The sequence below is a fragment of the Erpetoichthys calabaricus genome (assembly GCF_900747795.2).
Source record: "Erpetoichthys calabaricus chromosome 1 unlocalized genomic scaffold, fErpCal1.3 SUPER_1_unloc_22, whole genome shotgun sequence".
Lineage (NCBI taxonomy): Eukaryota > Metazoa > Chordata > Cladistia > Polypteriformes > Polypteridae > Erpetoichthys > Erpetoichthys calabaricus.
The window spans coordinates 2,169,500-2,193,460 of NW_026261588.1; the positions used below are offsets into that span (position 1 = coordinate 2,169,500).

At 41.7% G+C, this 23,961-nt stretch overlaps 1 protein-coding gene across 1 annotated transcript in view; it reads right to left on the reverse strand.

Annotated features, from left to right (window-relative positions):
* cct2 (chaperonin containing TCP1, subunit 2 (beta)) overlaps positions 1-23,961 on the reverse strand; it is a 32,178-nt gene that overhangs the window by 3,891 nt on the left and 4,326 nt on the right. Inside the window, exons 2-14 of the mRNA XM_028825553.2 lie at positions 23,080-23,154; positions 22,894-22,959; positions 16,575-16,686; positions 15,956-16,032; positions 11,958-12,070; positions 10,081-10,283; positions 9,794-9,894; positions 9,585-9,712; positions 7,316-7,419; positions 6,455-6,574; positions 1,902-2,030; positions 1,719-1,822; positions 120-219 (exon numbers count right to left, since the gene is read on the reverse strand). Coding sequence (XP_028681386.2) covers positions 120-219; positions 1,719-1,822; positions 1,902-2,030; positions 6,455-6,574; positions 7,316-7,419; positions 9,585-9,712; positions 9,794-9,894; positions 10,081-10,283; positions 11,958-12,070; positions 15,956-16,032; positions 16,575-16,686; positions 22,894-22,959; positions 23,080-23,154 — 1,432 coding nt within the window. The remainder of the gene's footprint in view (positions 1-119; positions 220-1,718; positions 1,823-1,901; positions 2,031-6,454; positions 6,575-7,315; positions 7,420-9,584; positions 9,713-9,793; positions 9,895-10,080; positions 10,284-11,957; positions 12,071-15,955; positions 16,033-16,574; positions 16,687-22,893; positions 22,960-23,079; positions 23,155-23,961) is intronic.

A 23,961-nucleotide genomic window follows, 5' to 3' on the forward strand; every position in this document is an offset into this window, starting at 1 on the left:
CAGTGATTGAAAGACTCCTGAAGCTGGAAAGGCACAGTGCCAATGGTGGCGTCTCACCCCCAATATAAACAAAAGTCAATTCTGAATGCAGACAACTCATTAACCCAAGAATTGCTTACTTAGGCCGCATGTGGTTTTGCCCTCTATGTGTGCTGCTCGTAGCTGAGCGACCAGATCTGCACTGTCATAGCCAGCGTTGTCAGCTATAATGGTAGGAATCTGAAAAGAAGAAATGAATCACATTTAGAGTATGACAAATGCAAAGAGGCTGGCCAGCTCTACAGTGGACCCCCAGTATGCTCTCTTGTAGACCAGTCAATGTAACTGTACAGTATGTGCTGAGCAGCAAGAATGATTAATTTCCATCAAGTAGAATTAACTGCCATAATAATTTGTCAGGCTTCACAAATTGTTCACTTGTTTCTTCTACAGTTTATTTCAAACATAATGTACTTCTATTAGCAGACTTATTAAAGTAACAATTAGGTGAAGGTGGCCTGTTTACTACATAGAAAAGTCCAGAACCATTGGTACAAGGAAAAAGTTACCAGGCCATATTTTATAAATAGCAATGTGGGTGCCATTCGGGACATCTAGTAGCTCATAGACCAAGATGGACTAGGGCAAGTGAGGACACATCAAGTTATAGCATTTATTAAAATGTAAAACGCACAAGAGTCTCTGTGCAGTAAAACAAAATTCTCTAATAAATACATCCTTAAAACACTGGAACTGAAATCACGCAATCAATCAGCCACAGTTTCTTTTACTAGCGAACCTCATGTCTTCTCTGTAAGACGCTACTGGACCTCTGTCTCCTCGGCGAACTCTCGGTACCAGCTTAGATTACACTACAATAGAGGTCCTGATCTCCCATACTCCTTTCATTAATCAGCTGGCTTGATCTGTCTCCCTGGATTAGCAATCCTCCCTGCCTTGCCCCCAGATTTTCACCCAACTGGTCCTCTCTCTTTCACTCTCAGGTTCTTTTGCTGGTTTTGGGAATATTCCTTCCTTTCAGGCAAGAAGAACAGAGGAAAGCTTAAGAGGAGGTTTATGGATGTGCAGAGAGAGGACATGCAGGTGATGGGTGTGACAGAGCAAGATGACGAGGACACGAAGATATGGAACTCGATGATCTGCTGTGGCAACCCCTAACTGGAGCAGCCGAAAGAAGAAGATCCTTCTCTTGAGTTTGTCTGTACTCCACACACACTCTTCTTTCTTCCTTAAATCAGATTTTTATGCACTTCAGAGCAAGCGCAGCCCTAAGTGACACATGGTGCTGTTAATGCCACTTAGGGCTGCACAGATCCCTCGACCACTAACAAGCTCATTCCCCCATTAAGTACTCCATAGCCACATATTTACAATTTGCCCCCCACAACCCACACTACAGATCTGAGTAACACCCATTCCATTTAACACAACAACTGGCGTTCTGTGATGACTCCATGACATGGCGTGTGACAAGCAACTTAAAGGTCTACAAGCTGCAGCATTATGGGATCAAACCGCCTGTTTCCCATTGATATGTATAAAATGATCTCATGTTGGAGCCATCAAAACCTGTGGCTCAAACAACGTAGTGAATTACAACTCCTTCACCTCCTAAACACAGCAGTTCTATCTACCTACAGTTCACTCTCTCAGACACTAACGGACTGTAAAATTACCCATCAGTGACACTCCAGAGTGTGCGAGAGCTAAAGACTTACCATACTAAGGGCTTTGGCAAAAGACTCCATGGCAACAGCTTCTTTTCCAGGTGTTCGGTTTGCCAATTCTCGAACGGCGTTTGCCATTAACATCTCGGAGCAGCCTTAACAAAAAAGAAAACCAGTCAGACACCAGATCTGCAAAGCTGAAACTATTAGGGACAGCAAGTCAGCAGGGCTCACCTCCTCCATACACGGTCCTCGTTTCTTTTATCGTCTGGGCAAGGACACAGAGTGCATCATGCAAAGAACGCTCTGCTTCGTCAAGAATCTGCTGGGTGGCTCCCCTAAGGACGATGGTACAAGCTTCACCTGTGGCATAAACAAATAAATGAGTTACTGTCTGGTCATGTGTTACCGTGTGTACCACTAGTCATACATTTGTTGTAAGGACCTCAGTATTTTCAACAAGTACAAAAAACCTCAAAAGTGAAGAGCAGATTTCAGAATGTGAGAGAATAATCGTAACAGTTCTGCAGAGGATGGTACAGACGGCACAGGATATGACCGGCACCCAGGTTTCTTCTGTTCCAGACATGTCTAAAATACCACCTTAGTATTACTGAAAGTCTCCACTATCCTACACTTCCCTTTTCTACTTGCAATCACACCAATAGAGTTTTCTTTAAAGTTACTCAACCAGGACTCAGGGTCAAATACATGTAATTGTATATATCGCACATACAGCACACGCTCAGACCCCTTCACTTTTTTTCACATTTTACTCTGCAGCCTTATGCTAAATCGTTCAAATAATTTTTTTTCCTCATTAACTCTTTTAGGGCGGAAGTCGACTTTTGTCAACACAAGGGGTTGAGGGTGGACATTCAGGGGCAGAGGTCGAAAGAAAGCTGTAAACGTGGATAAAACTCACCGTTGTTACAGGGAGACTACTCTTTGCTCGGAGGACTGTTAGACTCGACCTGAAATTGAAACCCTGTGTGTGTGTTGAGTAGGATAGAGTAAGCAACGTCTAGAATGGCATCGACATCGGCCGAGACAGCGAAGCAAACGCACAAAACACTGAATTGGACTCCGACTTATCGAACTCCGATTTCGATACAAGTGATCTGGAGATTGAAAACGAAAGAGACAGGTGCCTGCATCAGCTGATCATGGTGCTGGACACACTCGTGTAGCTGACGGGCCTACGAAAACGTCCACCCTGGGAGGACTACACAGACATCAATCAGTGGGAGACAAGCCTGCAACTGGACTTCACCAAATGACGCAGCCTGCTAGTGGACACTACCAGCTACTCGACTACTTCAAGACGTTTTTTTTCTCAGAAAGTGCCTTTCAGTTTACGAGTGACGAGACAAACAGGCATACTTGTAAGGCTCCTGGAGCATAAAACAGAGTGACAATTGTCACAAGTAAGTATTTGATGTTGATTTATGCACGAAACCATTGTTTTGTGTGCTTTGTAGAAAAATATTCAGCGCTGGGACAATAGGACAAAAAAATAATAAGCCCCAAAAGAGTTAAGCAACACCCCATGCCCCAGAATAAAGTGGGAACAGGATATCAGTACATTTTGCAACATTATTCAATATAAGCAGACTGAAATATCACAATGACACAAGTATTTGGACTCCCTGCTATGACACAGTTTGGCTGAGGTGCATCCCGTTCTCCTGACCGTTGTTGAGATGTGTGGAGTTCACCTGTGGTTGACTGAATTGACTGAGCACAATTGGCAAAGGCACACCTCTGTCTATAGAAGGCCGCACAGTTAAGCAAAAACCAAGCCCATGAGTTTCAAGAAATTGATTCTGTCTCTAAGTTCTGCAGGCAAGTCGAGGCACAGTCTTGGGCAAGGCTGCAGCATGGCCTACGCAAATCATAAATGGATGAATTTTAGAACAACCACAATTCTTCCTCAAGTTGATCATCAATCCAAACTGAGCAATCAGAGGAGGAAACCTTGACGGTCAACTCTGGCAAACCTGAGTGGAGATGGCAGAAATTTCCAGAAGGACATCCACAAGACTCTCGTCAGTAAAAGACACACGGGAGCCTACTTGGAGTTTATAAAAAGGCACCTAAAGGATTCTCTGGTGTAATAATGCCAAGATTGAGCCGTGTGGCCGCAATCCAAAGTGACACAGCTGGAGAAAATCGGGCAACGCTCATCACCTGTACAATACCGATTCAGTGGGTACAGAGAGGATGATCTGCAGAGGAGGAAAGCAGAAAATCTCCAAACCCAGGTGTGTAAAGCTTGTCAAGTCAGAACCAACTGGAATCTCAACCAAAAGGTGCTTGACCAAAGTATTGAGGAAAAAGTCTGAATACTGGTATCAATGGGATTTTTCATTTTTAATACATTTGCAAAAAATTCTACAATCTAGTTTTCGCTTTGTCATGCTGGGGTATTAAGTGTTGCTTGATGAAGGAAAAAATGATTTAAAAGGATTTTAGCCTGAGGCTGCAATGTAGCAAAAATGAAAACAGTGAAGAAGCCTGAATACTTTGTGAATGCACTCGGTGTCTTTTTGGCTGTTAGTATTGTACTTCAGTCACGGGGGGTGGCAGACATTGTGTTCATGAGAGTGAGATATTCATTTTACTATGTATATATTACAATAACAGTTGAACCTAATAGCAGAGATTAAACCCGTATGTATTTTTCATTGTGCCAGACAACTTGTTGTGGTGTAGGTGCCATATGCCCTACAAAATTGGGAAAACTGGATAAGAGAGCCATGCACCTCTTCAATCCGGGAAGCTCCTTCAGCCAACAAAAGAGCTCCACAGAGCAGTTCCTACTTGAAACCTAAAAGGCTGTTTTCTCCTTCATTGGACAACTTAGTGATGACGACAAAAGCCAACCAAACCAAAATGTGGAGAGGCTATTCCTGAAATGTATGTAAAAATATGACCTATTAGATCACAATATGTTCCAAAGTAGAATCTGGAATATGAAAAAGCACTGCTGGGGAGGTAGCTGTGAACAGGTCAGTTCAATTCTTAACATTCAAATTCTAGCATACAAAACAAAACATTACTTTTTACGGTGTAAGCATGTCAGGGTACTTTACATTTGTTTTTAGAGCTGGGATACAACCACATTAAATACTTTAAAGGTTACACGGAGAATGAAAAGTAGAAGGGAACCAGAGCTTCTCTGGTTGGGAGTTCAGTTACTCAAAGAGTAAATTCTGAAAAGCACTGGAAATGGCTCTTCACACTCAGAACCACAGATACAAGGAATAAATGATCAAATAGTGTGGTAGATAGTAGAGCTTTAGGGACCTTTAATACTTGATGTCATTTTTGGTGGAATTCATTGAACAGGATAGGCAAGCTTTGTTCGGCTGAATGGCCTTTTCTCACCAAAATGTTTCCAAAGTTCTAAGAATTGTTCTCTCAAAATACATACCAGAAGACTAATTTCACGGCATATGGGATCAACTGGTATATTGTCCACTACACTACACACTTACACTGTTTCGCAGCCAAGCATTCTTGTTACCTAATTACACAGCCATTTTAAAGAAACCAGTAACCCCGCGATTCTCGAAAGAATCGCAAATCCAAGAATGGCAATCACTTTCTGTTCCCTTCGATATTTGGCGGGATGAAATACCATGGAGGGTGAGTGCGTCCTGTGAAATTTTTCATTCAATTAAATAAACATATTTGTACTGAAGCGGTTTCTTTTTGGAGCTGTGACTCATCTGGTTCTGCTGTTTCAGAAGCGCGTTGTAGGCGCCTTCGTTTTTTGTTTTTCAATGGCTGTGTCGTCAGCTAGAAGTCGTTTGCTGACGGCGGCGGATTCGTGGTCGCGTTCGGGCAGCGGTGGTAGTGTGTACGGCTTGCCTGTTTCCTCTGGCATCTGTGCATATATACTGTACAACCTGGCGTGCACGGTTTACCTCAGGTTTATTGTTTACAGGTCGTATCCATAAGGGATCGTTTTTGTATTTCTAATCGTTGAGCTCCTTCTTTTTGAAGCCGTGACTCCTTTGCCTCTGCTGTTTCAGAAGCACGTTGTGGGCGCCTTCGTTCATTGTTTTTATCCATACGGGCTCGTTTTTGTATTTCCGTTGGTTGAGCTCTTTCATTTTGGAGCCGTGACTTCTTTGCTTCTGGTGTTTCTGAAGCGCATTGTAGGAGCCTTCATTTATTGTTTGTATCCATGCGGTCTCGTTTTTGTTTCTCTGTGGCTGTGTCGTTAGGTAGACGTTGTTTACTGTTAGGAATCATAATTCAACTTACTTTTAATACTGAATTACCGTTATGTGATTCGAATATGCCACATTGACTGCTGGCACAGTGGATCAGAGCAAGTTTAGTTTACAGGTTGTGTTGTTTGGGTGCCACCTACTGACTCTGGGAAGCCGCTGGGTTTGACTCTGGGGTGCTGTGCGCATGCGCCTCGGTGCGTCCGTGCATATAATTATACAACTGTCGTTTAGTAATATAGATATGATAACGGAGAGTTTTAAAGATGGTGTTTTTTGGCTGTTCACTACAACATGGACTGAACCCAAGGAAAGGTTTTGTGGTACAGTATTACAAATGTAATCTTTATATTTGAAAGGTGTGGGAACCAATGATTTACAGCGATGAGACAAACACCTTATAGTCAGCAACTTCTCTTGAAAACCCTAATAGGCAACCTTTCTATAATGTGCTGATCAAGACAATGCCTTAAAATCAGTGGACCACCACTTTGGCCATAAAAGCCAACTTTCATACCCCGTACAAATCTCCCCCAATTTCCATACCCATTTCAACACCAGAGAAGTGGATCAGTTTGTCTTCTCCGATCATGACCTCCTCAATCAGTTTACAATGGCCCAGTTTAACCAACTCCGGATGGTCAAAAGTTGAGGCAATTTCTCCCCCTAAGAAAAAAAGATTTGACAGAAATTTGTTAAGGTAGATACTTTTGATAAGTAACTACAAATTCAAGTTTAATGAAGAACAAACACACATTTCCGATATTAACACTGAAACTATTTTGCTGGTAAGACAACCCCACACAGTCACAAGTGGTTCATGTAAGCCAAGGAAAATAATGAACCTGCAAAACTGTCTGTTTTGAACACCAAAGCCCTAGTCAGCATAGGCCAACAATGCCTGGTTGGGCAAAAATAAAATTTTGTTACTATTGTGATACAATGCTGGAAAGTCACTAGGACAGAATATTTTTGTCATTTACTTCACATAATTACTACTTTGAGTTTGGGATCTGAATTTTCTCTTCATTAACCCATGGATATCCTTTTCTTAGTTAAGAAAAGATCATATGGGCAGTTATTTTAAATACCATTTGAGCCAAACTCAATTGTAGTCAAGGTGTAGACTAATATGTTAAGTCTTACTGCCAACCTAAACAGGGGCCGGCTGTCAGAGAGGGGCCATCTTTCAGTTGTAAACAGAAGAGGTGCCACTCTGCCCTCAATGCCTTAATTTTTCAAGATGAACCTATCAGAAGAAAGTCTTGTACAATACAAACCAGGGTGCAGGTGTGGTGAAGGAATCTTACGTAAACCTGCTGCTGCACCCTTCACCCTGCGGTGGAACAGGTATGACAGCAAAGTGTTAACAGTTTGAGGCGTATAACAAGAGTTAAAAAGATATACCTGTCACAAGAGCCAGACGCTCGACTCCCACAAAGTCGGCATGTTCAATGGCCATCACTCCAGCTGCACCAAAGAGCTGCTCTGGATAGTTGTAGATAAGCTGCCTGGAAGTCATAAATCAAAGAGTTAAACCTGCACTTCCCTACACTGCTCCGAATGGCCACCTCCTTGGCAGTCTCCCAATCCACATACTTTTCCAAACTGCCACAGAATGACCAGGATATGCATGAGGGAGTGATGACCCAGAATTGAGGTAACAGACAAGATTTCAGTTAAGGCCGATTTACACATCAGTGTCCGCGCCTATGCTGCAACTAGTGCAGGCTGACGCACGCTTCCTCCAAAATGTGACTACATGTTGTACTGATGCGGGCCCTAGGCAGACTGCTATGACTCTGAATGGCCAGTTTAGTAACTGTGTATTTCCTGAAATGCGCTCCCGTTTGTCTCCCCCTTGGAAGATGAATGTATAGAAAAAGAGAAAAAAAAAATGGAGACAACTACGTTCACCCACAGAAAGAAAAAAAAAATGTGTAGCAAGAGGAGTTGCAATTCTACAGAGCATTTTATTGGATTATTCACTTTTCTTGTGTGCTACAAACACAGCCAACAAGTGTTCAGGCATGTGTCTACAGTGCAGCACAATGCAGAAGAATAAACGGCATTCGATATAGCTTAAAAAAAAAACTGAAAAAATCAGCCTTTAGAATATGTCATAGACGACTGAAGATAAAGAAGATGATAACAGGGTATTTGAGGTTTAATTATGATGAGGATTCAGACGTTAGCCTGCAGGGAAGGAAAACTACTTGAAAAAGAGTGGATAAGCTGAAATACTTAGGATCAGCGGTGGCCCAAGTTGAAGAATTAGATGCAGAGATAACCAAGAGCGCTGTGTGGACAAAGCAAATGAAAGGAAGCATCAGGAGTATTGTGCGACTTAAGAAGAATCAAATTGAGGGTTAAAGGGAAGGTTTTTAAGATAATGGAAAGACTGGCAATGATATATAGAGCCGAGATACAGGCAGTAAAGGGAGCACAGGGGGAACTTGGATGAGGTAGAAATGAGAATGTTGAGTGGAGTTAAAAATGGGACTGAATAAGAAACAATCAGAAGTAAAACAAAAGAGGGAGAGATACCTAAGAAAGTACAGGAAAGTAGGATGATATGTGATATGAAGAGACAATGAATATGTAGGCAAAAGAGTGATGGCAATGGGAGTACAGAGGGACGAGAAAGTGATGGAGGCCAAAGAGGAGGTGGATGGCTAAAGTAAAAAGACTGAAAAGGAAAAATTTTAAAATTAAAAATCTAAAAACCTCACAGAAATCTTAGAATCCCCCCTGAATATGTACAATGATTACTTTAGAGAGCGTAAAATGTGGCTGCAAGAATTATTACAAGAACAAGAAAATATGAACACATAACTCCAGTTCTTAAATCCTTACACTGGCTCGGGCAGATTTCAAAATCCTCCTTTTACCATATAAAGCATTAAATGGCTGAGGTCCAGCTTACTTGTCTGAACTTATCATGACTTACAAACCAGAGCGCACATTAAGATCTCAAGATGCCGTTCTGCTTATGGTTCCAAGGATTAATAAAACAACAATGGGAGGTTGAGCGTTTAGTACAGGGCCCCTAAACTGTGGAGTGGTCTGCCTGCTACTATAAGAGATGCCCCTTCGGTCTCAGCTTTTAAATCCCAGCTGAAGACTCACTACTTCAGTTTAGCACACCCTGACTAGAGCTGCTGATTAACTGTACAGACTGCATCTCTGTTGTTAGTCATTAGCACTAAAACATCAGTAACATGATAGTTAGAATTGGATACTAACCCTCACTTATTCTGTTTCTCTTCTCCATACTCAAATGTGGCACTTGGTGCCACGGCCCACCTGTTAAGTTGTTTTGCCTGCCTAAGGTAAAGTCATTCCTGATGGAGGACCACAGGAATCATGGGAGGGAGGGGTCCTTTCATCGGATTGGCTGGCCCAACACTGTTTCAGCCGTGGAATGGCCAAATGGGGGAGGCAGCTTGATGGATGAGGTCTCCAGGAATCTAAATATATTCAAATCTTATGTGATATCATTTACTGTTAAATTCTGCTCCGTACTTCTAAAATTTTTATTTTTAATACCGTATTGAGGATTTGTTCTGTTCTGTGTACTGTATTGTATTGTATTGACCCCCTTATTTTTGACACCAACTGCATGCCCAACATACCTGGAAAGGGGTCTCTCTTTGAACTGCCTTTGTATTCTTACCTGTTAATAAAGCAATTGATTCCATGCTTTAAGATTCGCTCCACCTTCTCCTTCATTTTCTCCCGTTCTGCTTGCTCAATTTCTGCCACTTTAGCTGTGGAGTCTACTCTTACTCGGGAGCCAAAGATCTGTGACAGAGCACATTAGGAGTAAAACATTCTCTGAAGGTAAAGGAGGAAGCTTTAGTTAACATCAGGGATTGAACCTACCTTAATTTTATCTGTGTCCATAGCTGTGTTTGCAATTAGGATTTTGGCATTTTCGATTCTTTTTGGCTGGTTGACACCAATTTTCTTATCCAACAGAAAGCCTTTTTTTAAATAAAAAATTATAAAAGGTACAAATCACTTCCAATTCCACCTGCTCAATGAGCTCCTAGATCAAACTTTACATTACTAGTTGTTTTTATCGCTAAGCCTTGGTGAATATCAGAAAAGTCAAGCCCTTCCCACAATGAACAAAGGTTACAACTGCCAAAAATGTGCTCAAGGATTACCTTCATCGAGGTAAGAGTCCATCATGCTTCCTCCAAGCTTCTTTATGACATGGATGGACTCCAAGTTACCAGAGCCTTTTAATCGAAGCACAGCCTGAACAGCCAAGGAGGAGAAGTGGTCCTTGTGGTGAGTCAACAGTTTGGAAGACAGTGTGGTTCGTGCGATGTTCATCAGGTCTTCCTGAAACTTCTCTTCATCCTTACTGAGAAGAACCAAACACGATACAGAGTAAACATCTTGGGAGTGTGATGGGCTACATCAATATATGCATAAATACAGGTGAGTTAAGCATTATCACAGGAAATATTTTGGATCTAATGGGAGTTGCTCTTACAACCAGCACATGGATGAATCACACTTCAAATATAAAAGTTAAAGCAAACACTTGATGTTCTTGAGAGAGGTGCTGCTTTTGGGAAACCCAATATCACCATGGTGGTTTCAAGTCAACTACTCTGAGCAGCTTGACCTGGCGACTTCACAAATCTGTGAACAAAGCCAAATATTAATGCAATTAAACTTAAACTATATCTTCAGAACACCAACCACCATGCTGGTCACACACTATACGAGTTCAGTCACGTGCCGATTTACAGCCGACTGAGTCGAGGTGATTCGTACTTATGGCTGAGGGCCCACAGGAAACACAGTAGCGTAATACTGTTCTAGAAATTGCCATAACCAGTTGCAGTAATAAACCTTTTGTTATTATTTAAAAGAGACTTTTCCGAGTCTCTGCATGCTCTTTCAGGTTTGTTGTGATCAGCGTTGCTCCACGTGGCTAATTCTTACACCTCAACCTTTATAGTCCCACAACCCAGTTTTGCCTTTGTAAACTCACTGACGACCCACTAGCAGCAATTGCACACTGCTCACTTGGTGAAATGAGTGCGATTAATAGTGAAACGAGGAAACATATTGTGTAGTGCTGCCAAGTGCTAAGGCGACAGGCAGCCTATGAGCGGCCACTGAGACACAAACATCAGTTTGTGCTACTCCGTACCAGCATTTAAACGCATGTATACACAGAGCCTCAACTGCAACTACCCGTACACTTTGTGACACAAAGGGCTGGTCCCAAATGGAGCTGTAAGTAGTCCATGACTGTATGCCAGTCATTAATAATGATGTATAAAGGCTAATGAAAGAAGAAACTGTGGGATGTGTAAATTTCAAGAGTGGTAAAAAAAAAAAAGCAGTAGCCCACATCTACAGGCCCTTGCTGCTTTGGAATGTGATTAAATTATCCTCAAAATAAGTAAGTAGGAGTTATGCAACAAATGGTCATTGCTTTCCTCCAACCTGTTACCTGAGACTGTTTGAGTGGACACTCTTGAACATGTAAATTACTGGACTGTCCTGATACAAGTAAATCTCTCAAGTTTTGGGTTACATTTATACCCAAATGAGGCTACAGTTGCCATTTAATGTCAACTACTTTGGACAGTGCAAGGAAACCCATACAGTAAAGCCAAAAAAAAACCGCAAGTATCACACGGCCTAGAAATAAACAAGAAACCAAAGCATGGGGATAAGACTATATGCAATCTTAATGTAGGCATTTTGTAAAGGCATGTATTGTGAAATGGCTACACTGCCTTGCACTGTTATAAAATTCTGGTGTTAGTCTAAAATCAGCAGTGTCCCACCTTATGCAAATTCAAGGTAGTGAACTACATAGTTAAGATCAGATTCACCTGCATACAAAAGGTAGGTGCTTAGAAACAAAGAAATCCAAAATATTGAACAGATCATTAACTGATAAAGACTACTCAAATAATGTATGACTTCTGACCACTACACAAAATTCTAACAAAACGGACAGCTACCCTTCAAGCCTAATGACTTCTGGGGTCGAGCTCACACCATTACATACCCATGATCCACAGTAGAATTCTTCAGTGCCTCTCTTGCTGCCTGTGTGGCATTCCTCCATCCAGATATGATGATCTGAGGATGAATCTTCTTTGCAATGAGCAGTTCTGCTTCCTAGGTCACAACAAATTCAAATAACAAGTGTAACTTTTATATTTAAATGTATGCAATACAAAGAGACCCCTACACCAGCCACCCCTCCGACAGACTATAGGGTAAACAAACATAGATTGGGATTGTTCCTCTTGATTGTTATTTTTTATTGAATTTATTAAAAGCATATAACATTCCATACAATCAAGTCAAAACTTAATAGAACTAAATTCAAATCAACCCCCATTGACGAGAAAGAGAGGAAGGCCGACAGCCAGCATAAATTTATTAAGAATAGTAAAGAGAGAAAGGATTCTTTTCCTCCAATATAAATGCTTATTCCAAATTATTACTGATTAGGTCCTATAAAGTTTTTAAAAAGTTTTGTACAGATCCTCTAAGTGAGAATTTGGTTTTTCCCAATTTCAAATAATACATAACACCCGTTACCCACTGACTTAACAGAGGTGAGTTAGGATTCTTCCAGTTGAGCAAGAGAAGTCTACGTGCCAATATTGTGGTAAAGGCAGTTTATCCTTCTGCACTTTAAGCCCCTCTGTGAGCCCACCAAACACGGCTGTTGGGTTAGGAGGGATTGTGACACTAAGGCTGTCTGACAGGCATTCAAAGAGTTTGGTCCAGAATGATGGTAAACGTTAAAATTATACAAAGTTATTGTCTGTCTGTATACCTGCATTGTTATCACTCTTTAATTTAATGTTGTTCTTTATCAGTATGCTGCTGCTGGAGTATGGGAATTTCCCCTTGGGATTAATAAAGTATCTATCTATGTTAATTTGGTGCAGGCCCAAAACATGTGGCCTATTGAAGCTGGAGCTCGATTGCAATGTTTGCAGGTTGGACATTGTCCTGGAAACATTTTGGACAATTTTAAACGAGACAGATGTGACTCGATAAAAGATTTTAAGTTGAATACAGTAATCCCTCGCTACTTCGCGGTTCACTTTTCGCGGATTCACGACTTCGCGGATTTTATATGTAAGCATATCTAAATATATAACGCGGATTTCTGCAGACAATGGGTCTTTTTACTTCTGGTACTTGCTTCCTCAGTTGGTTTGCCCAGTTGATTTCATACAAGAGATGCTATTGGCGGATGGCTGAGAAGCTACCCAATCAAAGCACACAGTTAAGTTCCTGTGTGCTACTGATTGGCTCAGCGACGGAGTGTTGCATTAACCAGGAAGTCTCATCTCACTCATTCAGCATTAATGTGCTACTGCTTCAGGGGCCGTGTCCAAGCGCCAACAGAAGATGCAAATTATTGCAGAAAAGGTAAAAGTTTTGGATATGTTGAAGGAAGGTAACAGCTACACCGCTGCAGGACACCATTACAGCATCAATGAGTCCACGATTCCTTTTATTTAAAAAGGAGGAAAAGCATATAAGATCTACGGCCGCAGTGTCCTTTAACCAGGGCGCAAAACGAGTTGCAAGTGGACGTGATAAGGCGGTAGTCTGGATGTAATCTGCTTTAGGAATCTTTGCAACAAGGTCGACGACGTCATGACCGCCTACAAGCTGCTATGTGTACTTCGCTATACAGTAAGTGTAAACTTATCTACCGATTTCATATTGCTTAGCAGTTGTCCCTGTTATTAATAGAGTAAAGGGTGGGTTGTAAACAATACAGGGAGGGTTTAAAAACGTCCAAATACACGTTAAATAATTAAATAAATATGGTGTCCCTACTTTGCGGAAATTCAGTTATCGCGGTTGGCCTTGGAACCTATCTCCCGCGATATGTGAGGGATTACTGTAACTGTATGCTTTGCACATATGGAGCTTGAGTGAATTCTGTGCACTGCTGCCTTCAACTCCTTTTCTGAGTTATTGAGTGAGAGATCCTTTTCCCACTGTACTCTGGGATTTTGTTTTTCTTGATATTTGGCATTGATGGACTTTCAATCCTCCTAACTTGAGAAACTGCCTCTATTTATATGAAGGCTGTAACATTTACGCTGAAGGTGTACACACGGTTTTGGTTTCCAAAGCATGTAGTTATTAGTTTAAACCCAATTCATTTCCTCCTTCCAGGAGACCTGTAGTTCTACTCAATGACAGATGATAAATGCCATAATGGCCAAAGCGTCTGGACCTAGCTGTAAGCTCATAGAGCTGTTCTTTTGATTTTAACTGATTTTGCAATCAAGTTACAACAGTTTTTTTCTGTTAATCTCTCTTCACCTCTCCAAGGAGCTACTGATCCTTCCCTAAAATGTTTGCACAACACCAAGGCTTCTCTACACCTCTGCAAACCCCAACACAAGCAGATCTCTCTGACTCCCTGGCCCGAAGCATTGCATGTTCTGTATGTGAATGTGTGCGTCTACATGTTATTATATACAACCCCACAGGAATCAGCCTGTCGGCAATGATAGACAAGAGGCCCAGTGTCTCTTTAAAAGTATATTACGGTAATTTTATATACACTTGTGCTCAACAGGCTGGCTCATATGCAACACTGTATACTATACTGTATTTAATTATTCCTACTATTACTGTCATTAAGTGCACTCCACATTATTTTTGAATTACTCCAAAACCAACTCCTTTGCATTTACTACAGAATAGGGAAAATTTTGTAAAGCATCTAAATGTTTGAATAAAGTTCCCAAAATGATACACAGCAACCAAGGGAGGCACAGGCACGCAGGTGGGCTCAGTGGCAGAGCCCTTCAAATCTCTCTCTGTCCATTCTGGATCTTGGTTGGGTTATGACACTCTCAGGATGCCTGGGCAACTCCCTGTTTAAACAGGTTTACATCATTCTTGTGTACAATAATTAATACAGATTAAAATGTTTTTGATGTGGGTATTAATGTAAAAAAAATCAACAATTTAAAATGGTTTTCATCTCGTCAAACATATGAGATTGGTGCACCTCTTACAGGGGAACATTTCAAAGGTTACACCACAGAATGATCAAAACGAGTCAACACCACTTGCTTGTTTTCCCATTCCACCCATAGTCAAGAAGATTCAGACCTGGAAGACATCCAGTCACCTCACCTCTGACTAAAGCCTGTCTCAACAAGATGAAAGTTTTCCTCGCTCCCATCCATTACTATGCTCCTGTTTGCCCACCAAGATGCACTGATCCTGGCAAACTCCTTGTCCCTGAAACAGCCCTCCGCTTTAGAGCGCCCAGACTTTGGAATACCCTCTCTAAATTAATGAGGTCAGCTGATTCGATTTATTCTTAAATTAAAAAACAAAAACTTCAACCTCATTTGTTCAGGAAGTTAGTGAACTGACCTGACATTCCAACCCTTCTTTCAGTTACCCTTGCTGTCCAGGTGCTCAGAATGATTTACGTTTTACCACAAAATAGATTATTTGTTCAGCGTTTTCTTGTAGCATTTGGTAGATTATTCTGGTTTACCATCTCTTATTCTAATTCAAAGCTTTGTGTTTCCTGTATTTGTCTTTATTTAGTGTTTAATCCAGTGTTGTAGGTAGCGTTGCTCATTCTGAATTTCTGTGAAGCACTTTGAGCACGAGAAGAGCACTACTTAAATGAAGTGAATTATTATTATAAACATGAAAACACTGCGGTGGGCTGGCGCCCTGCCCGGGGTTTTCTTCCTGCCTTGCGCCCTGTGTTGGCTGGGATTGGCTCCAGCAGACCCCTCGTGACCCTGTAGTTAGGATATAGCGGGTTGGTTAATGGATGGATGGAACATGAAAACAGTCATCGTATGATGGAATTTTTGCAAATCAATGATATTCTGGTGGTGTTCCCGCATTGCACCCAATGTTGGGATGGGCTCCAACTGGCCTACCATTTTGCCTTGGATGAGCAGGTTAAGAAAATAGATGGATTAAAAACTGACTGAGAAAAAAAAAAAAAATTCCTGTTGCATGTGGCCTAAAATGTCTTACCCTTAACAACTCCGCTGCTAAAACAGTGACTGATGTGGTGCCATCTCCAACTTCGTCATCTTGAACCTTGGACATGTCTTATAGAAAACAAAAAAAGGGGAACAGACCAGACCTTATTAAAATGGGAATGACAAAAACATCAAACTAAGCTGTGCTGTGGAACTCGTGTTATTATTAAACAAAATGCTTTCAAGTCACCCACATCTTTAACCTGGACATTCAAACACAGGCAAAGAAAACTGACCGAGATTACACACACAGTCACAGTGAATGGCTGTGGCTTGTCATAAACTCAGATCATACAATTTGAAATGGTTAACTCAGTCCTTTTCATAACTACTTCTGTAGTACTAGGGTGTTGTACCGTGTTAGCCATTATGAATGTAGAGAAAAGCCAAGCAAAATGACACCTTTTATTGGCTAACTAGAAAGATTACAATATGCAAGCTTTCGAGGCAACTCAGGCCCCTTCTTCAGTTACATCTTGCCTGAAGAAGGGGCCTGAGTTGCCTCGAAAGCTTGCATATTGTAATCTTTCTAGTTAGCCAATAAAAGGTGTCATTTTGCTTGGCTTTTCTCTACATAACTACTTCTGTAAAGATATACAAACTGCACTTACCAACCAACACTTTAGCAGCTGGATTGTCAACACCAATGGCTTTCAAAATGGTTGCCCCATCATTCGTTACCGTAACCGATCCATCTCTTCCACTACTCAGTAGAATTTTGTCCTGAAGAGAAAAGCAAAATGACACTCGCATAATGCAACTTTGCTTGGTTCTAGGACCTCTAAAACTCACCCGCTGTGTTTACATCAGTCCATTTCGTAGTTTTAGGAGACGCCGTACTTATCCCGACAGCAACCATCATTTTAACTGCAGTGAAACACAGCACAACTTTTTCAAAAACTAACCTGATTCTGAACTCTTTATAAATTTGAGACCAATCTTTCACAGGTTGAAACACAGGTTCAACACGCCCTCGACCCTCTGCAGTGGCATATCAGGAGAAGGTGGGTGCGGAGGATGCCATCATCTACATGATGCATCGATCCCTCTCCCACTTGGACAGAGGCAGTGTTGCTGTAAGAATTATGTTTCTGGACTTCTCTAGCGCCTTCAACACCAATCCAACCTCTACTCCTTAGGGACAAGCTAACAGAGATGGGAGTAGATTCATACCTGGTGGCATGGATCGTGGACTATCTTACAGACAGACCTCAGTATGTGCGTCTTGGGAACTGCAGGTCTGACATTGTGGTCAGCAGCACAGGAGCGCCGCAGGGGACTGTACTTTCTCCGGTCCTGTTCAGCCTATATACATCGGACTTCCAATACAACTCGGAGTCCTGCCACGTGCAAAAGTTTGCAGATGACACTGCTATCGTGGGCTGCATCAGGAGTGGGCAGGAGGAGGAGTATAGGGACCTAATCAAGGAGCTGATGGTGGATTTTAGGAGGCCCAGGCCCCTCATGGACCCTGTGATCATCAGAGGTGACTGTGCAGATGGTGCAGACCTATAAATACCTGGGAGTGCAGCTGGATGATAAACTGGTCTGGACTGCCAATACTGATGCTCTGTGCAAGAGAGGACAGAGCCGACTATACTTCCTTAGAAGACTAGTGTCCTTTAACATCTGCAAAAAGATGCTGCAGATGTTCTATCAGACGGTTGTGGCGAGCGTCCTCTTCTACACGGTGGTGTGCTGAGGAGGCAGCATAAAGAAGGAGGACGCCTCACGCCTGGAGAAACTGGTGAGGAAGGCAGGCTCTATTGTTGGCATGGAGCTGGAAAGTTTAACATCTGTGGCAGAGCGACGGGCGCTCAGCAGGCTCCAATCAATTATGGAAAATCCACTGCATCCACTAAACAGTGTCATCTCCAGACATAAGAGCAGCTTCAGCGACAGACTGCCGTCACTGTCCTGCTCCACTGACAGACTGAGAAGTTCCTCCCCCAAACTATGTGACTCTTCAATTCCACCTGGGGGGGGGGGTTAAACGTTAACATTATACAAAGATATTGTCCGTTTTTTACCTGCATTATTATCAATCTTTAATTTAATATTGTTTTTTGTATCAGTAGATAGTATACTGCTGCTGGAGTATGGGAATTTCCCCTTGGGATTAATAAAGTATCTATCTATCTATCTATCTACAGTCATGGCCAAAAGTTTGGAGAATGACCCAAGTGTTGGTTTTCACAAAGTCTGCTGCTTCAGTGTTTTGAGATCTTTTTGTCAGATGTTTCTATGGTATAATGAAGTAGAATTACAAGCAGTTTAGAAGTTTCAAAGGCTTCTGTTGACAACTCCATTAAGTTTATGCAAAGAGTCAATACTTGCAGTGTTGGCCCTTCTATCTTTGTTCAAGACCTCTGCAATTCGCCCTAGCATGCTGTCTGTCAATCGACTTCTGGGCCCAATCCTGAGTGATGGCAGCCCATAATCAGTGCTTGGAGTTTGTCAGGGATTTTGGGATTTAGGTCTGGAGAGTTTCCGGGCTATGGACCTCAAATTTCCCCAAACCACTAAGTTCTCACTTTTGCTGAATGGCCTGGTGCTCCATCATGCTGGAAAAGGCAATGTTAGTTCCACTGTGGCAACCCCTAACGGGAGCAGCCGAAAGAAGAAAAAGAAGTAGTCACCAAACTGTTGTTGGATGGTCGGGAGAAGTTGCTCTCAGAGGATGTTCTGGTCTCATTCTTTATTCAAGGCTGTGTTCTTAGGACAAATTGTGAGTGAGCCCACTGCCCTGGCTGACATGAATGGTCTCAGGATGCTTTACTGTTGGCATGACACAGGACTGATGGTAGCGCTGTTCACCTTTTCTTTTTTCCAGATGCCGTACACAATCGGAAAGGGGATTCATCGGAGAAAATGACCTCACCCCAGCAGTCCAATTGCAGAATATCAGTCTGTCCCTGATGTTTTTCTTGGCTTCTTTGCTGCCCTTCTTGACACCAGACCATCCTCTAAAAGTCTTCACCTCACTCCCACTTGCCTGCTGCCATTCCTGAGCAAGCTCTGCACTGGTGGTGCCCGCAGCTGAATCAACTTTAGGAGACGCTCCTGGCGCTTGCTGGACTTGCTTGGATGCCCTGAAGCCTTCTTCACAACACAAGAGGAAATGGCTTTTTTGGGAGCAAGTTCATTTTCATGGCAAAGAAGGGCTTTGCAATTCATCTGCTCCTTCTTCATAACATTCTGAAGTAGATGCAAATTGCCATCATAAAAACTGAGGCAGCAAACTTTGTGAAAATTAAATAATTTGTGTCATTCTCAAAACTTCTGGCCATGACTGTACAAAACACCCTCAATTTTAGAAGTGTCAAGTCCACACACCTCTGCTGCTTAGGTGCTAATAACCAAAATGGGTTTACAACCTAACACCTGTATTTTATAAATTAGTGTTCTTACTAATTTTGGAACCCCTTGTAAATAAAAGCATAATGGGCACTTGATCTGTCATTCACAATATTAACAAAACTCTAACATTGAATTAAAGTAAAATAATTGAAATGAAAAAAACTTTTATCAAATACTGTATATACTCACGAAGAAGTTCTCCCGTGGATAAGTCAGGACTTAATTTTACAGTATAAGTTCTGGTGTTTTATAATGTCGGTTGTAGGAGTTGACTGCGGAAAACTCACGCTATTGGTCCAGTTCCTGAAAGAGTACGCAGCCTTTTTCTTCCTATGCGCTGGATCAGCGGGTGCTCCTAACCTCTCTCTCTCTCTATTGTGCCTACGTGACCATACAGTAATACCCAAACTATTCCGAAGTGACGTTTGCACTGTTTTGTATCTCGCACCCTCATACACCTTTATCGTAAGAGGATCCCTCATCTACGATGGAACGTTAGATCAGAAGAAATATGAAGCTGGTTTTAAATTAAACGTTGTTGAAGTGGCGAAAGAAATTGGTAACTGCGCTGCTGCAACAAAATTCAATGTGTGAGATTGGAGGAGGCAAGAAGATATTTAAAAAAAAAAAAAAAAATTGTCACATTTTTGAACGGACGTATAAGTCGGGTCCGAATTTATATTTGATTTTTCGAGTTTCAAGACCCGACTTATATGTGAGTATATACGGTACATGTGTGCCACAATTATTGAAACCACTTAATATTTTGTGCACCCTCCCTTTGCCTTCTCCTCTAATGCCTAGTGAGGATCATTGAAAGATGCTGAAAAAATGAGTTCACGCTTTTGTTTACAGTTGACTAGATTACTGTAACGCACTCTTCTCAGGACTACCCAAAAAAGACATAAATCGTTTGCAACTAGTGCAGAATGCAGCTGCTAGAATCCTAACCAGGAAAAGAAAATCCGAGCACATCACCTCAGTTCTGACGTCACTACATTGGTTACCTGTGTCATTCAGGATTGACTTTAAAATACTGCTGATGGTTTACAAAGCCTTAAATAATCTACTCCATCTTATACTTCAGAATGCCTGGTCACCTTACACTCCAAATCGTAACCTTAGATCCTCAAATGAGTGTCTCCTTAGAATTCCAAGAGCTAAACTTAAAAGAAGTGGTGAGGCGGGCGGCCTTCTGCCGTTATACACCTCAAATTTGGAAAAGCCTGTCAATAGGAATTCACCAGGCTAATATGGTGGAGCACTTTACAACACTGCTGAAAACACATTACTTTAACTTGGCTTTCTCATAACTTCATTTTAGTTTAATCCAGATGCTCTGTATATTCAATTAATTATCATTATTATTCATGGTGGCTCCAAAATCCGTACTAACCCCTACTCTCTCTTCTGTTCTTTTTCCGGTTTTCTGGGATGGTGATCTGCGCCACCACCACCTAATCAAAGCACCATGATGTCCCTACATTGATGGATTAAAGACCAGAAGTCCACATGACCATCATCATCATCAAGTGCTTGCATGAGAACCCTGAATACATTGAGGACAGATTAAGGTCATTTATGTTAGGTAGAATGCCTAGAGGGGGCTGGGTGGTCTCATGGCCTGGAACCCCTGCAGATTTTATTTTTTCTGCATCTGTCTGGAGTTTTTTTGGTTTTTTTCTGTCTTCTCTGGCCATCGGACCTTACTCTTATTCTATGTTAATTAGTATTGTCTTATTTTAATTGTTATTTTTTCCCTCTTTCTTCATCATGTAAAGCACTTTGAGCTACATTATTTGTATGAAAATGTGCTATAGAAATAAATGTTGTTGTTGATGGAGACCACATGGCAAGGGATCTGAGCCCATTCCTCCAGAGTCCGCGCTCGTGGATCTTGTCTCTTCAGCGCACACCACAGGTTTTCAATGGGAGTGTAGATCAAGGAGTTGGAGTGACCATGGCAAAATCTTGATATTGTGACCACCGAACCTAGTTTTGTGCCCATTTTGAGGTGTGCTTAATAATAATAATAATTCTTTGCATTTATATAGCGCTTTTCTCACTACTCAAAGCGCTCAGCAATTGCAGGTTAAGGACCTTGCTGAAGGGCCCAACAGAGCAGAGTCCCTATTGGCATTTACGGGATTCGAACCGGCAATTTTCCGATTGCCAGTGCAGATCCCTAGCCTCAGTGCCACCACTCCGCCTTCAAATCATTAACCTGCTGGAAGATCCAATCATGGCCCGATTTGAGCTTCCTGGCAGAGACAGTCAGTTTCTGATTTAACTCTTTCAGGGCAGATATCGACATTACAACAACAACAACATTTATTTATATAGCACATTTTCATACAAAAAGTAGCTCAAAGTGCTTTACATAATGAAGAAAAGAAGAATAAAAGACAAATAAGAAATTAAAATAAGACAACCTTAGTTAACATAAAAAGGAGTAAGGTCCGATGGCCAGGGTGGACAGAAAAAACAAAAAAAAACTCCAGAAGGCTGGAGAAAAAAATAAAATCTGTAGGGGTTCCAGGCCACGAGACCGCCCAGTCCCCTTTGGGCATTCTACCTAACATAAATGAAATAGTCCTCTTTGTAGTTAGGGTTCTCACGGAGTCACTTGATGCTGATGGTTATACAGACTTCTGGCTTTTAATCCATCCATCATTGTTGGAACATCATGGTGCTTTGGGTAGATGGTGGTGGCACAAGCCACCACCAATAGGACACCGGAAAAGGAAACAGAAGAGAGAGTAGGGGTTAGTACAAATTTTGAATGAATAGTTATTATAATGAATTGGATATACAGAGTGTCAGGATTAAATTACAGTGAAGTTATGAGAAGGCCATGTTAAAGTAATGTGTTTTCAGTAGTTTTTTAAAGTGCTCCACTGTATTAGCCTGGCGAATTCCTACTGGCAGGCTATTCCAGATTTTAGGTGCATAACAGCAGAAGGCCGCCTCACCACTTCTTTTAAGTTTTGCTCTTGGAATTCTAAGGAGACACTCAGTTGAGGATCTGAGGTTACGATTTGGAATATAAGGTGTCAGACATTCCGATATATAAGACGGGGCAAGATTATTTAAAACTTTATAAACCATAAGCAGAATTTTAAAGTCAATTCTGAATGACACAGGTAACCAGTGTAGTGACATCAAAACTGGAGAAATGTGTTCGGATTAGTCAACACCTAGTGGTAGGGAGTGCTGTAATGGTTGACAAAACCCACTCTTACATTATATTTTGACTATTTCCTAGCAGTACGCCGCATGGACTATGTGTTCCACTGGTGCCGTTGTTTCAGACGTCTGTTGCTGCATGATGTGACTGCTGCCAGCTGTGTAAAGACGGCCAATGCCGGTGGCTTGAAGACAGTCGGCACAAAAGGTAAATACGACAGCAGTCAATATTTTTTGTATTAAATTAGCCAGCTGTGCTTCTATCATCAAGCATCATATGCAGTACTTCAGTTCTGCCTTTTATCAGTTTGTAAATCCACCTTTTCAGTTCATGTAAAAAAAAAAAAAAAAATTCTTCACTGATTATTTCAATGATTTACTTACCATTCCTTTTGGTCCCAGAGTGCTTTTAACCAGATCCCCAATGGCTATTGCACCAATGAAGGATGACTAAAGAGGAGAAACAGACAGAAAATGGTACATGGCGGTGAACTCGGGGGCAGAGCATCACGTTAGGACTTTTACAGAAAAGCCTCAGGAATCAAAAAATAAAAGGTGCTTGAGACTCACCAGTCGTGCAGTTTCTGCTTTCTCTTCATCGGCGCCGGACTTGAAAATGTTCACAGGTGCTAGCGAAAGGGATGCCTAGGAGAAAAGTTTGAAACTGTTAGCTAAGTGTTGCAAAAATTAACACATATCAATAGAAAAAAAAAATAAAAAAAATGGACCATTACCAGCTTAAGTTCAACTGGCGCAGAGTGCATTAAAAATGCCCATGGTTATCTGGAAGCAAATAAATTACCCAGCATACATCTGCACCTTTTGACAGTCAAACTTTTTTGCTGCATACCAAAAACGCTGCAAATGTGGAGTGCTTTCAGAGATGCAGGGGACCTTTTATGACGTGCTTGATCTACCCAGTCAAAAAATATGCCAAATGTTCAAAAACGAGCGGATAATGAGGACTGAAAGACAACCGAAGCATAGAGCAACTGACAGCAACAAGACTGTGACGGTGACAGATCTGCTGCTAACACGGAAACTGGAGTGACCGACTCCCCATGTGATTCAACCCTAAACATGTCTGTCACAGTAATCTAGGAAAACATCCTTCAGCACACCCTGACGTGTGGGGGCAAACATAACCTCTTAAATAGGCAGACTACATGGACTCAGGACGTGTTGAACTTGGTTCTGAAATGGCCACATTCATTATTATTTTTTGCGCGGTCTTGGTTTATAAAACTTGTGTGACTCACAAAACTCAGACTGTCTACCTGTACTGTTAATTTATCTTAGTGATATACAATTCCATTTATTTTTGTGTAGCCCAAAATTACACAAGAAGTGCCGCAATGGGCTTTGACAGGCCCTGCCTTTTGACAGCTCCCCGGCCTTGACTCTCTAAGAAGACAAGAAAACCCTTGTAGGGAAAAAAATGGAAGCCACCTC